At 34.9% G+C, this 14,505-nt stretch overlaps 1 protein-coding gene across 4 annotated transcripts in view; it reads right to left on the bottom strand.

Annotated features, from left to right (window-relative positions):
- The window catches only part of NEDD1 (NEDD1 gamma-tubulin ring complex targeting factor), a 45,184-nt gene that overhangs the window by 9,290 nt on the left and 21,389 nt on the right, over positions 1 to 14,505 (bottom strand). For all 4 annotated transcript variants that reach the window (XM_019918513.3, XM_073788325.1, XM_073788326.1 and 1 more), the window contains 7 exons: positions 10,956 to 11,185; positions 9,115 to 9,316; positions 8,539 to 8,734; positions 4,856 to 4,984; positions 2,368 to 2,415; positions 1,235 to 1,437; positions 213 to 366 (listed from right to left, as the gene is read on the bottom strand). In XM_019918513.3, coding sequence (XP_019774072.1) covers positions 213 to 366; positions 1,235 to 1,437; positions 2,368 to 2,415; positions 4,856 to 4,984; positions 8,539 to 8,734; positions 9,115 to 9,316; positions 10,956 to 11,185 — 1,162 coding nt within the window. The remainder of the gene's footprint in view (positions 1 to 212; positions 367 to 1,234; positions 1,438 to 2,367; positions 2,416 to 4,855; positions 4,985 to 8,538; positions 8,735 to 9,114; positions 9,317 to 10,955; positions 11,186 to 14,505) is intronic.

Consider the following 14,505-nt stretch of genomic DNA (forward strand, 5'->3'; position numbering starts at 1 on the left):
CCAAAGAGTACCAAATCAATGTGGGTGAATTTAACATTTCATACCCATTTCATCGTCTTCTAGTAAGAGAGTCACACACTAGAGAAGTGTCATAAATTTTAAATTCCTTGAACTTTTTTGTCTATGATCACTCTCTTAACTTATCCTTTTCAAGTTAAATACTGGGAGTTTTCAACTTAGCACTCAAACATCAGGAAGTTTTATGTACTTACTTGGAGTTGAGGATCCATTGACTGGAAGTTCATATATAAACTGGCCTTCAATTTCTTTTTCTGGCTTTTCAAATTTCTCAGGACTTCTTGTTTGGTTGGATGATGGAGAGGTATTTAGATTTCCAGTTTCAGCACCAGAGATCAACTTTGCAAACTTCACATTTAAAATAAACAATTAATATATAAATTCTGGTTTTATCCATATTATCCATATAATTTGTATCTACTTTTCTCTTTTTTCCAGTAAGTACGGTCAGAAAAAGGAAGAATAGAAAGGTATCTTGAAGGAGAAAAAAATGTTGCTAGGGCCAGTGGCAAAATAAATCAACTTTACTAATCAAAAACAATTTCAATGATAACATGATAAGCAAAAGCTCATTTACTAAGAATCTGCAGTTGAATATCATTTAAAATGGCAATCACAGGCCAAAAAACTAAATAAATAAATCCCCAAACTCTCATGTGATAACTGGTCAGAAATATTTCAAAAATAAGTCAAAAGACTTTTTTGTACTTCTTAAATGATCTTTTCAATATCATTCTAAAAAATAAAAATGAAAATAAACAGACATACTGCACAATAGACTCTATTAGATTACAGCAGAAGGTAATGATGATGAAATACCTTCTCAGCACCATCAATTTGCTCTAAGACTTAGAGTAAAAGACTTGACCACCAACTTGGTGCTTTGTGCTACAATGGAAATACATTCTAAAAGAAGTCAGGTATAAAATATTCTTACACAGACAGTTAAATCAAGTATCTTGTCTTAGGAAACAAACAGTGTAAGATTACACCTGCTGTTACCTCCAACATATCCAAAGACAGATTTCAAAAGTAATCTTCAGTTTTTAACATGTGACATCAAGATTTAAGAATATTTTCTACCTAGTAAGTGCACAGCACTGTCAATAATTAGGACATATCCAGTGGCAGCTGCCTGCTTTCTAGTGATGAGATGCATTATACTTGCTAGTGATAAACACACACAGTGAGTTCAATGTCATTTATAGGCAGATACCTGCTTGAAGGAGTCTTTAGGTTCCTGTTTTCCCAGATACATTTTCTTAGATTCAGCTGTCAGATCATGATTTTCATTTTCTTCTTTCCCTGGAGACCCCATAAAGACATTAAGAGGACTAGAATGCAACACTGAAGTGCTTGAAGCTACTGGATTTTTCCTTGGAGGAAACACTGAGTTCAGCTGTGGTAGAAAGTCAAGGCCTGAAAAAGAGGAGAAAAAAACTAGCACTTATATGGGATGTTCCCCAATCTTGGATATTTAAGAAAAGCACTTAACACAATAGACATGTTAATACGGTAGAAAGACATGGGATTTCGATTCAGAAGACAGGTTCACTTATCAGCTCTACCCCTTATTTCATTTGAGTTTTTGGGTAAAAGTCGTAAAACTCTCTGTGACTGTTAAGTGATCTGTAAATGTGAATGATGATATCTACCTCCCTGAGTGGTGAGGCTTAAAAGAGATATTGTATGTGAAGATACATTGAAAACTGCAAAATACAATGAATGTTTTAGTAAATAAAAGTTTTTGACAAAATTGTTAATTTGGTATATGTCTGTGGTATATCTTGGTAGGTAGCCTCTAAGATGGTTCCTCATGATCTCCGCCTCCTGCCAAGGATCCATGGCCTCGTGTAATCACCTCCCTTGGAATGTGGGTTGGACCTAGGGACTTGCTTCTAACAAAGAGTATACAGAAGAGTGGCAGATCTCACTTCCAAGATTAAGTTACAAACACACTGTGGCTTCCATCTTGAGTGCCCTCTCACTTTCTCACACCAGCCCTGAGAGAAGCCAGCTGCCGTGTTGTCAGCTGCCCTGTGGAGAGGCCCACATAGGCAGGAACTGATATCTTCGGCCAATAGCCACATGAATGAGTTTGGAAGCAGATCCTTGCCCAGTCAAGCCTTGAGATGACTGCAGCCCTGCTGATACCCTAATTAAAACATCATGAGACATCCGAAGCCAAAGGTACCCAACTAAGCCACGCTTGGATTCTTCACCCACAATTATGAGATGGTAAGTGTTCTTTTAAGCTTCAAAATATTGGGGTAATTTGTTTGTTACACAGCAGTAGATAACACAAAATCACTTTTAACTTTGATAAAAATACTTCTCAACAGTTCTTACCATCTCCTTTTCCTACGGACTCATCACTTCCTTTGTTAACTACAGCATCTATAATAAAATTAGAAAATAAAATTTAAAAAATAGTGAAAAAGAAGCCATAGCAATTTAGGCTTCCTATTCGTTCCCCAAAGAGTTCAGGGACTAACAGTTTTAAGAAGAAAAATCTGAGTGAAGGTAAAGCTAGTATTCATATAAACTTCCCTTTTCATTCTTTTAGCTTCATGCATAGCAGCAAAGATAATTCTATGTATAGAGTCATTTAATGAGACAGCAAGGTATACCAGAAAAAGCACTGGAGTAGGCTCCAGAGACCTGTAATCCAGTTCTGCTTATACCACTGAATAGCTCTGTCACCTTGGACAAGACTTGGGTATAATTATGCTTCAGTTTCTGTACCTATATAATGGGGACAATGCCCCGACCATCTCACAAGACTGTCTTGAGGATCAATTGAAATAATGTAAAAATATTTTGTAAGCAACACAATGTTATTAAAAATATAAGGCTTCATTAAAATTTTTTCAATGGTAGAACATGTTTAAGAATATTTCAATATTGTAATATTATTCATTTACCAAATAACAACCAAAAATTGCTAACTCCATTTTAACAGATTAATAGAAAAATGGGCAAAGGTCATTAAAAAATTCACCAGAAATTCACATGGCCAATAAATTATCATACATGATTATCATATTAGTAGGACTATCATCCATCTCTCCACCATTCATCTATCTGCATGTGTGTGTTATACCTAGTAATCGCACAACACAGACACTTTTATATAAGTTACTCATTTTTTCCTAACAAAAGCAGAGGTACTCTTATTTAAAAGATGAAGAAATTGAAGCACAAACAGATTAAGACTTTACCTAAGTAGTGTTGAATCTTTGAGATTAAAACACAAATCTCTTGACAGTGAAAACCAGCACTATATTTAGTATCCATGTCTTTTTCTTATCAATAATATCAAACTCCAATAAACGAAGGGCCTATGGCTCAAATTCTAATCATATCTTTTTAAACAGCAAAAGCAATTAAAAAGGAATTTATATCCTTTATTACTTTCAAAAACCATTAAAAAGGATTTCATTTATAACTCAAACACTTTCAAAAAGCCCCTTCAATTAAAAAATTACTCCAGCGGTTCTCATAAACAAAGCTCCACAATTGGGTGCTAACCTCCAAAACCTTTCTCAACTCCAGCCCAAGCCACTTTTACCTCCTTTGCCCACATCTCTCCTCTCTTTACCCCTCAACTAGGTAGTATGACCTCTCTTCATCCTGAAAGGAATCCTTCCTCTTTTATTAGATGGAAGATAGCAATTTGACCGGGCAATTTAAGGAGTCATTTTCAAGCTGGGGTAAGGCAGAAGACACTCAATAATTCTGTACCACTACGTATATATTTATTCTTTCTGCTTATGAAATTAGTTGAAGAAAATTTTGAAACCAGACAATTTTAAAGTAAAAAGTTAAATTTTATAAGATCATGAGTGGATGTAATAATTTAAACACCCTGCTACTGATGACATTTAGATTCACTCCTGTTTTTCAATACTATAAATAAACAGTAAACACACAAATCTCTGTGGGCTTCTCTGAATATTTTCTTAGGTAAATTTATAGAAATGGAATTAACAGGACAAAAAGAATGAATATTTAAGTCTGCCAAATCGTCTTCTAGAAATTAACCCATACTGTTAATAATACTGCTATTAGTAGTGAGACTATCCCAGTAAAGAAAACAGTATGAACATTAGCACCAAAATAGCACAGCCAAGCCATGTGCCTAGTTCATATAGAGTGAACAACGATATATGTTTCTGTTTAACAAACTGGCAAAGGTATTTTTTTTTGGTTTTTTTTGGCTTTTTTCTTTTTAATGGCAACGTCTACTAGCAATGGGGAGTGTGTGTGTGTGTGTGTGTGTGTGTGTGTGTGTGTGTGTGTGTGTGTGTGTGTGTGTGTGTGTGTGTGTGTGTGTGTGTGTGTGTATGTGTATGGTACTTTCATATATAGTTAGTGTAAAAGATGAGGCAATCTAACCCCCAGCCATATTTCTCCATGAAAACATTTAATACCAGTTAAATACTAATAATCAAAGAAACAAATTTTTTTATGTTAGGAAGATATTTTTTGCCTATCAAAATATCCAAGATTTGGGGAAGATTTATTTAGAAGTAGACACAAGTAAAAGATTGCCTATGGAGGCAAAACTTCCTTTAAGAAACTTCTGTGGAAATTAAAATGCTAACTTGAGAGCTATTTGCTTGGTTCCTATGTGAAAATTACTAGCATATATTTTGGAATGATAACATTTGAAATATCTGGGCAAAGGGAAAGATACCATCTCAGGGATTGAGAAAATTAGCAACTGTCATGAATAGAGTGAGACTGAAGCTATTATCCACATCTTTTAGCCAGAATAAAAATGTCATGACGACCCAAGCAAGAGGACATGATCCTCTGATCTGAACAGACTTACCATCTCGGATAGGTGAGAACATGTCACCTAAACTACTTTTTCCAGTATCATCAAAGCTGGAGAAATCCTGGGTTTTCCCACTCTCTGTTTCCTTAGATAAAATATCTGTGTTTATGCTTCGAGGCAGACCTTATAGAAATTGGATATAAAAATAAACATTTTTATTATTTCTCATAATAAATTTATCATGAGAAGCTAGGCTCTAAAAATGAATGCCTTACCTATATCATTGGTAACACTACAACTGTGGGCATCAGGAAAAGAAAGCAGAATATAACAATAGCTCAGTTAAGCATCCTTTTCATGGAATGAAGGGCTCCTCAAAAGCAAATAACTTATTTGCTCATATAACACCACTTTTTAAATCTACTTTGATAGAACTTTTCTAAATAATTCATGTACTTTTCTTAAACAACTTATTTTTGTTAGTGACTGACTCACTGTTAGGATCATCTACCAGTGATTAAAAAAAAAGTCTCTAAGGCATATAGTACAATGCCTAACATATAGCAGTTTTCAAGCAACGTTAGTTCCTTTCCCCAGCTTGCAGTGAATGGGTCTCTTTTTTCCCTTTTATTTTTTTCTTCACTAACAGTGGGAACCTAACACTGCTCTCAGCGTTACTGACCTTAAATGACTTCATTAACCTTGGGATAGTTTACTGAGAGGAAGGAAACCAGAACACCAAACTCATAAAGAATAGTACAGTAGACAACAATAAAGAGGCATGCAGTTTACTTCCTCTCTCAGTATATATTGCATGACTTTAGGGCAAGGACGTTATAATAGGAACTCTGCAGGCTCAGTAACTTCTTGCTCATTTTTGGGTCAAGGACTGAGTTCTAGAGATTCAAGAACTTTGATGAAATCTTGGCATTTGAATCGGTAGCATATTACTGTCTTACATTTTTAAAACTGTTTTATTTGCCATCTTGGTCCCAAATGAAAACTGAAAAGCCTGGGATAAAAACAAAGATTAGCTTTGTTCACAATATTCAAAAATGTCCAAGCCTGGCTAATGAAATAAACCTAATAACCTCACAAAAGTTATGACCAAACATTTGTACATCACTGTCATTGAAGGGTGTTTATACCAAGAGTGTAATCGGTTATAAAGAAGAAATTTCTCTGCCTTTTCTAGGTCCTCAACATGTTTGATGCATAACTCTAGCCTCTGGAACTTTATGAAATAGAAGCTTGGTATCATTTGAAAATAGTGCTAAAGCCTTATTTTTCTCTTCTTAAATGGCTGTTTCCTACTGAAAATGAGCACTAGCAACAAGTCTGCAGACAGCGGTTCTTTTTTTAAAATATATTTATTTTTTTTTGGCTGTGTTGGGTCTTCAAGGCTGTGCGCGGGCTTTCTCTAGTTGTGGCGAGTGGGGGCTACTCTTCGTTGCGGTGCGCAGGCTGCTCGTTGCAGTGGCTTCTCTTGTTGCGGAGCATGGTCTCTAGGCGCACAGGCTTTAGTAGTTGTGGCATGCAGGCTCAGTAGTTGTGGCTCGCGGGCTCTAGAGCGCAGGCTCAGTAGCTGTGGCACGCCAGCTTAGTTGCTTCGTGACATGTGGGATCTTCCCGAACCAAGGATGGAACCCATGTCCCCTGCACTGGCAGGCAGATTCTTAACCATGGCACCATCAGGGAAGTACCTGCAGAGGTTCTTTTCAATAACTAAATTAGGACACCTTCAGTAGAAACCATACGAACTTATTTCAAATTTTAAATTTATTTTACACCATGCTTAAAGTAATAGCAATAATGATGATCATAACGACAATATTAGCAACACTATAATTTATTGAGTGCCTACATGTGCTATGCCCTTTTGATACATTTTCTCCGATTTTCACAATAACCTCAAATGTTAAATATTATCTATGGAAGAGAAAAATGAGAAAAAAGCATGGTTAAGAAAACTGCCTACTAATAAGAACCTGCTGTATAGCACAGGGAACTCCACTTCGCTGTACAGCAGAAACTAACACAACATTGTAAAACAACTATACCCCAATAAAAAATATATATATAAAAAAGAAAACTGCCTAAAGTCATCCAGGCAGGAAAGTGATAGATCTGAGACTGAAGTCTAACATACTCTCAATGTTTCACAGGGGGAAAAATGTACATGTGTGTGAGTTGAGAGAGAGAAAATGATGCAGCAAATGTGGTAAAATTTATAAAGTGGTGAACCTGCTCAAGGATATACTAGAACTCAAGAGTTCTTTGTATTATTACTGAAACTTTTCTGTAAGTTTGCAATTATTTCCAAATAAAATCAATAAACCGAAATTTCTCCTTGTGGGTGCACAGTAAGCACGCATTTTGCCAGAAACTGCTAATCAGCCAAGAATTATCATTAACTGGTGGCCCTGCAGACCCAAGTCTTCCACATCTAATTAATGCTGCCATTGTTACACATAAACTTCCTTATTAAAAACTAAATGACAGACACTGAGACTTCAGAAAGTTTACAATAAATGAGAGAATCTTTATTTTAATTTTTGAAAATTATGAATAAAATAAATAGTAATTTTTTAAACTAATACCAATTTTCATAACATAGTTAATTCAACATCTTGGCAAACATTATTTCTTCTTTTAAACAGATAGCAATAGTATTAGTTTCTAGGAGTTCTTAAATAAGGACCTTATTATTTTTCTACATAATATATAATGATTTTTATGTAAGGATGATATAGATATTCAAAGATAATTTATAGTGAATATACTTATTATATTTTTAAAAAAATTCTACACTACCAAGACTAACAAATTAAAGTTTTGCTTATACTTGGGAATAGTAAACTCATATTGAAAAAGCACCAACAAATATTTGTGCTCAATTTAAGTACTTGTCCTGAAAATTCAAAAAGACATGAGTACATTCATTTCTGGTAAGAATACTTTAGAGACATACTGGTATATCATGTAGACTTTTAAAAATATGTTGAAAGTGACAGTATAGCATAACTTCTTAAAATAAAAACAAAAAGGCTTTCAGGAATTTAGGGAATTACGATCTTTATTGTAGGCAAAGAATATCTTCTACAGTAAGTATGGGGAAGCTTATCACCATATTATACCTTCACAAAGTCTAAATGAACTCTTCTTTAAAAACTGTTTCATCAATACGATTATCAGAGTAGAAGAAATTCCTTAAAAATTTCAACATTTTCATTTATTTTTATTTAACAAATGACTAATTTACGGCTTAATATGTGCCAGGTACTATTCAGTACTTAAATATATTCATTTCATCACCTGACTTACTTTCCAGTCTGAAAATTGAAGTATAGGGGCCATTAATAGCTTTTTCTTTTAAACTGAGATCAAATCATAATGAAAGCATCAAAGTTTCATATTATCTACTGATTAATCTAAAAGCACAATGAAAAGTCATCTAGTCTGTAGCGGTACTTCTGAGAGGGCATTATTCTGTTTTTAAAATATCTTACAACGGAAGTTCAGCTAAACAGAGTAAGTGAAGTACCTTTCATTAACCTTTTAAACATTTATAGCTAAAGTTAAATTTTTCACTTTTTCGATTTTCACTATCTACTAATAATTTTACCTAAATACTCAAGTGAATTTAAGTTCTAGGTTCTTAAAGAAAGTGATAATGATATCCATTTGGGGAGGAGACAGGATGGGAACTCCAAATACTATATATAAACAACATTTACCTGCTTTGTCATGAAGAGCAACTGTTCCTTTCCCCACAACTGCTGTCGTGGCCTGTGGCAGAACTGTGGCAATGGAAGTGGTAGCTGCTTCTCTGACGACTCCAGAATTCTGGACTCCTCCACTAGCAGTGCTCACGTTAACAGTACGTTTGTTCACAGCTGTGGGCTTATTTGAACAGCCTTTATTTAAACCTGACTGAAACGGAAGGGAATATTTAAAAGATCAGGTTTCTAATGCTCCACACGAGACATTAATATTTCATAAATTCCCTATTAGTTTAAAAAATATTGTTTTTCCCTTAGAAATCTTAAGCTTGCTGGTGGATGTGAGAGTTTCCCTCTGAACCATAAAAACCTTTTAATATTTTTGAAGAGAGAGAAATGTGAAAAGCGCAAAAAAAGTTTTAAAACTAAGTATCAAATGGATTTGTACTAAAATTATTTACAATGCTTTGATATAAAAATTATTATGAAGCAAAACTACACTGTGTTTAATTGACAACATATGATTTCTATATTCTGAACTAGATTTATTTAGTAAAATCAAAAATGCTGAAAACAAAGAAAATATCTTACCTTAGAAAGGACAGTGGAGTACTGAAATGCTATACATTGCACAGATGTCTTATGTGCGCTGATGGTTTTAACTGGTGATTTCAACATCCTTAAATCATATTGATATATTTTCCCACGGGAAGCTCCAATAGCCAAAGTGGCTCCATCAGGCATGAAATCTACTGCAGTTAGAGGAGCGTCAGCCACTAAAGTTTTCACTAGCCTTTGGAAAGGAGAGCAAAGTATATGTAGATATGTGAATGTATATATATAAGCTTATACGACATATAAACAACTGTAAACCAAAACCAAAGTTACTTAGATTTCGGCACAGTTACTTGGAATACCCATCTCAAATGTTTGTTTAAAGCAGAAATGCAGAATTAGACCTGGAGACATTTCTACTACAATGGCATGTAAAGGAACTGCTAAGCACTCCATCCTATTTTTCTATTCACTTCCAATAGATACAATACATTCTACATCTTCTAGAAACAGGACCTATTTCTTTGAGTAATTATTATTTTGGCAGTGAACATGATAGAATTCCTGCATGTTACTCCACAAATAAGGGCTCTATAGCCTCAGGGTTAAGGAGGCTCCAAGTATCCCCTTTCCATTTAGTGACCTGCTTAGGCCTCAAGAGGATTATGACCTTTGACAAGGAAGCAGCTGCTACTTTGCTCTTGGTTATGCATCTCTTGACCCAAAAGCTAAAAGGATTCATGAGGTTTAATCCCCCCAGAAGCTAATACAGAAGTATGGATACTGATCTGCTGAAGCTGAACTCCTTGCTGGAGTGTCAGGTATACGAGAGGAATGGTTTACTGTTAGGGTTCTCAGTAAATTAGTTCAAAACAGAAAAGAATAAAAAAAAAAAAAAAAAGAAGAGTAAAATAAGTAACAGTAAACTTTAAAAAGGGGCTCACAGTAGGTCCTTCCCTAGCAGTAATATTATAATAATGCCACTTCCTTTCACATGATCATTAGATATTGTTAGGTGTCTTGAATACACCTCTTGCAGTCTTGCAGGTTTTTTTTGTTTTTTAAGCTAACCAAGCACACTTATAACTGTAAGAAGAACAAGAAGGCATAACAGACCTAGATACTTAGAGAATTATGTACCCTTTAGCTCTATATCAGTGGTTCTCAACTGGGGGTAATTTTACTACTTTTAATTTGGGGAGTACTACTGACATCTAGTAAGTAGAGGCCAGGGATGCTGCTGAATATCCTACAATGCTCAGGACAGCTCCCCACAACCAAGAATTATCCAGCCCAAAATGTCAACAGTTTAGAAACCCTGCTCTAGATAATGAATTAATTTTAAAGCAAATTAATCATATTGCTTTAAAAAATACACAAATTTAGTTGTATTCTGAAAAAGAGTAATATGCATGCATGCTAAAATAAAGATGTGAAATCATTAACATGCTACCCCTCAACATTCATCATCCAGAAGTACTCTAAAGCAGGGGTTCCCAACCCCCAGGCCACGGATGGGTTCGGGTCCGCGGCCCGCGCTGCACACAGTAGGAAGTGAGCGGACTGAGGGCGAGCGAGCAAAGCTTCATCTGCTGCTCTGCACTCGCATTACGGCCTAAGCCATCCCCCCACCCCACCCCGTCCACAAAACCGGACCCTGGTGCCAAGAAGGTTGGGGACTGCTGCTCTAAAGAACACCCACATCTCATCTAGTTTTTTCTGCATGGGAAAAAAAAGAAAATTCTACCTTATTAGATAACAAATACACAAACTTTACATCTTCTAACATTAATCAGAGGTCTATACAAATCACAAATATGGCTGCTAATGAAAGAATTATTTGTTACTAAATTAAGAAATGAGCATGTTATACTTACTTCTTACTTGAAGTGTCATAGAGAATGATTCTTTTATCCAAGCCTATAGTTACAAATAGCAATTCATTGACAGGAGAAAAACAGATGCCTGAACCTGGAGCTTTATGTGTACTGTCAAAGTTATGGTATGGACTCTGACTATTCACATCCCAGAGAGTTACTATTCCATTATCCGAAACACTGCCCAGTAGCGACTTCTTAAACAAGGAATACTTCAAGTGCCGAACAGACTATGAAAATAAAAATAAATTTTACGGAATTGTAAGCATACATAAGAACATTTTATATAAAGTATAAATATGGCCAACCACATTATTCACAAGGGATTTAGAACTTCTCTGGTTTATCGCATAACAGGTTTCAATCATGACAACCATAAAATCATTTAGTGGGCTATAAGATGACCCTAAGACATCTTAATTCTAGTAACTGAATATTTGTCATGATTTTATTATGTTGGAGTAGAGTTACCTCAGTCACCTCTTTTTCAGAAGAAAAATACAATATATTGAGGTAAACTACATTAATTCATCAGGATTAGAACATTCCACCTAAATAAAAGGCCCAGTCACAGTCAAATCGTGAATAAGTATAAGGGAACGCTGGTAGAGAATAAGCAATAATATTTTGCATTTGTTTTCAGTATATATTTTTGATATCTGGATATGCTTGAAACTGATGTGCTGGCAATTCAACACTTGAAGCACAATAAAAAATTAACTAAAACACAAAGGGGAATTGGCAACACTCTAGACTGGGGATGGACTATATACCCATTCTTTCAAAAGCTTTGGCCTGAGGGCAACGCTCCCTTTCTCTAAAACACTCATCTCTAGAGGCAGTGGAGACATTCTTTCTAGTTTCTGCTGGACAAGAATATACAAAGATCCAGTTTGAGTAAACAGGTCTTAGATTAAAACTGGATGAATTTTATCTACTTTTACTAAAATGTTGCTTTCAAACTTGACTGATATTATCATTTATCGTGCTGAGAATTAAGTATTTTACATTTAAGCTATTTTCCCCCCACACAGAAATAGCAATGTAAGTATAGAAATGAATATTAAGTAGAATCCACAAGAGTGGGAAACTAGCTATAAGACACCTTCAAACAGTTTAGTTATAGTCCGGAGTCAAGCAATGAATCATGTTCTAGATGGCAGGTATCAACTACACATATAGGTCCCAGATAAAACTGCCACAGAACAAAAGTCAAACCTGAGGGCTTTTTGTTTGCACACTCCAAAAAGATTTAAAACCACCAGCTTTTATATATTAAAAAACTCATATTCTACTTCTAAGATGTTTCAAAATAGTAAGTATTAGCCCTCAACAACAAAAAAATATTTAGGAATAACATAACACAAATTCTGTCTAAGGAAACGAGTATTTGTAACCCGACACCTCAGGCAAGATAATCACTACGGTCAACCATGAAATTGGGCTCCTCATTTTCATATGGCTAAAGTACAAACAAAATTTTGGTTTATATTTTCCATTTTTGTTGAGGAAAAGCATATTCATTTGAATAGACAAATCTTTCCTCTGGTCTGCACTCAAGAAAAAATAAACTACATGGACCTTGACTATATACAAGATATAGAGAGCCTTAGTGAATTATAATGTTTGCAGAGTCATATACCAACCTACCTAAACATAAGCAAAATATTAATTTGTAAAAGACTTCTGTAGCATTTTAAGAGTTCATATAGTTATAGCCCTTCACATAATCTAAATTTGGATAAAATGCACAAGCAGAACATTAAAAACAAAACATCACCATAAAATCATAGACCTTCTAGATACTCAAAGTTCATAAAGTTCAACCTCTTAGGCACAGTAGTAATTTGCTAAAACATCCTTAAAATACGGGCCATCCAGAATCTGCTTGAATACAGCAGGGAACAAGGAGCTTACTGTTTTATATACAGTAGTCCCTACCTTGTCCACAACTTCACTTTCCATGGTTTCAGGTACGTACCGTGGTCAACCACAGTCCAAAAATATTAAATGGAAAATTCCAGCAATAAACAATTCAAAAATATTAAATTGAGCACTAAGTAGCATGATGAAATCTCACTCCAGTACGCCAGGATACCCTTTGTCCAGGGTATCCTGCCCATTAGTCACTTAGTAGGCATCTCAGCTGTCAAATCAACTATCAAGGTATTGCAGTGCTTGTGTTCAAGTAACCTTAATAATGGCTCCAAAGTGCAACACTAATGATATTGGCAATTCAGATATGCCAAAGAGAAGCTGGGTGCAGTGCTTCCGTTAAGTGAAAAGGTAAAAGTTCTCAACTTAATCATAATAAGAAAAGAAAAAAAACTATGGTAAGAATGAATCTTCTAACCGTGAAATTATGAGGAAGGATAAAGAAATTAATGCTAGTTTTGCTGCGCACCTCAAACTGTGAGTTATAGCCACAGTGTGTGATAAATGCTTAGTTAGGATGGAAATGGCGTTAAATTTGTACAGTAAGATATTTTGAGAGAGAGACCGCATTCACTAAACTTTTATTACAGTATATTGTTATAATTGTTCTATTTTATTATTGTTGTTAATCTCTTACTGTGCCTAATTTATAAATTAAATTTTATTATAGGTATGCATGTGTAGAAAAGCACATAGTATATACAGGGTTCGGTACTAACTGCAGTTTCAGGCATGCACTGGGGGTCTTGGAATGCACCGCCCACAGATAAGGAGGGACCACTGTAAAACTTAATAAATAATTTAAAATGAATTTAAGTCAAAACCTAAATTCCATACATTGCCTCAAATTCTGTGGACCTATATGGCAACTCATTTAGAAAAGAAAAACAAGACTAAAGATAACCATAAATCTTCCTCTCAGATGAACCTGCGTTTCAAGTAGAGCGAAACTCTGTATGACTTGGGTAAAAACTTCTTAAACTCTCCAAGCCTCAGTGTTCTCGTGAACAACACAGAAAACACTTTTGTTTGCCTGTCAAGGTTACTTTAAGGATTAAATAGCATTTCTGCAAAAAGCCATGTACATAGTAGGTGTTGCTACTATTCTCACAGGTTCATGACTCACACATTCATTCATGTACCATACATTTGAGCATCTTTTACATATAAGTTTTTAAAAGACCCTTAAGTAGCCACACTGGTTTCTGTCAATAACAGAATTCATTCATGTACCATACATTTGAGCATCTTTTACATATAAGTTTTTAAAAGACCCTTAAGTAGCCACACTGGTTTCTGTCAATAACTCACCAACTCTTTGATAACAGACCTTCATTTCTGAGCCTTCTACATCTATTAAGTCATCATCTATTTAGAATATCAAGAGAATATCTAATGATCCTGGATAAATGAAATGTTTATCTAAATTATATTTAAAATAAGTATTAACTCATTTTAGTATCAACAGCATTTGTTAAGTCCCTATCTTGTTCCATATTCAAGATATTTCTAGGAAAAATAACAGCCAGCCTATAGGTCATAATTTGCTGACCCCTGCTATAAATATTTGGAAATGTTTCTTTAAAAAAAAATCACAAAAAGGAAAAGAAAAACC

This window comes from Tursiops truncatus, chromosome 11, assembly GCF_011762595.2.
Source record: "Tursiops truncatus isolate mTurTru1 chromosome 11, mTurTru1.mat.Y, whole genome shotgun sequence".
In the NCBI taxonomy this organism is placed as follows: domain Eukaryota; kingdom Metazoa; phylum Chordata; class Mammalia; order Artiodactyla; family Delphinidae; genus Tursiops; species Tursiops truncatus.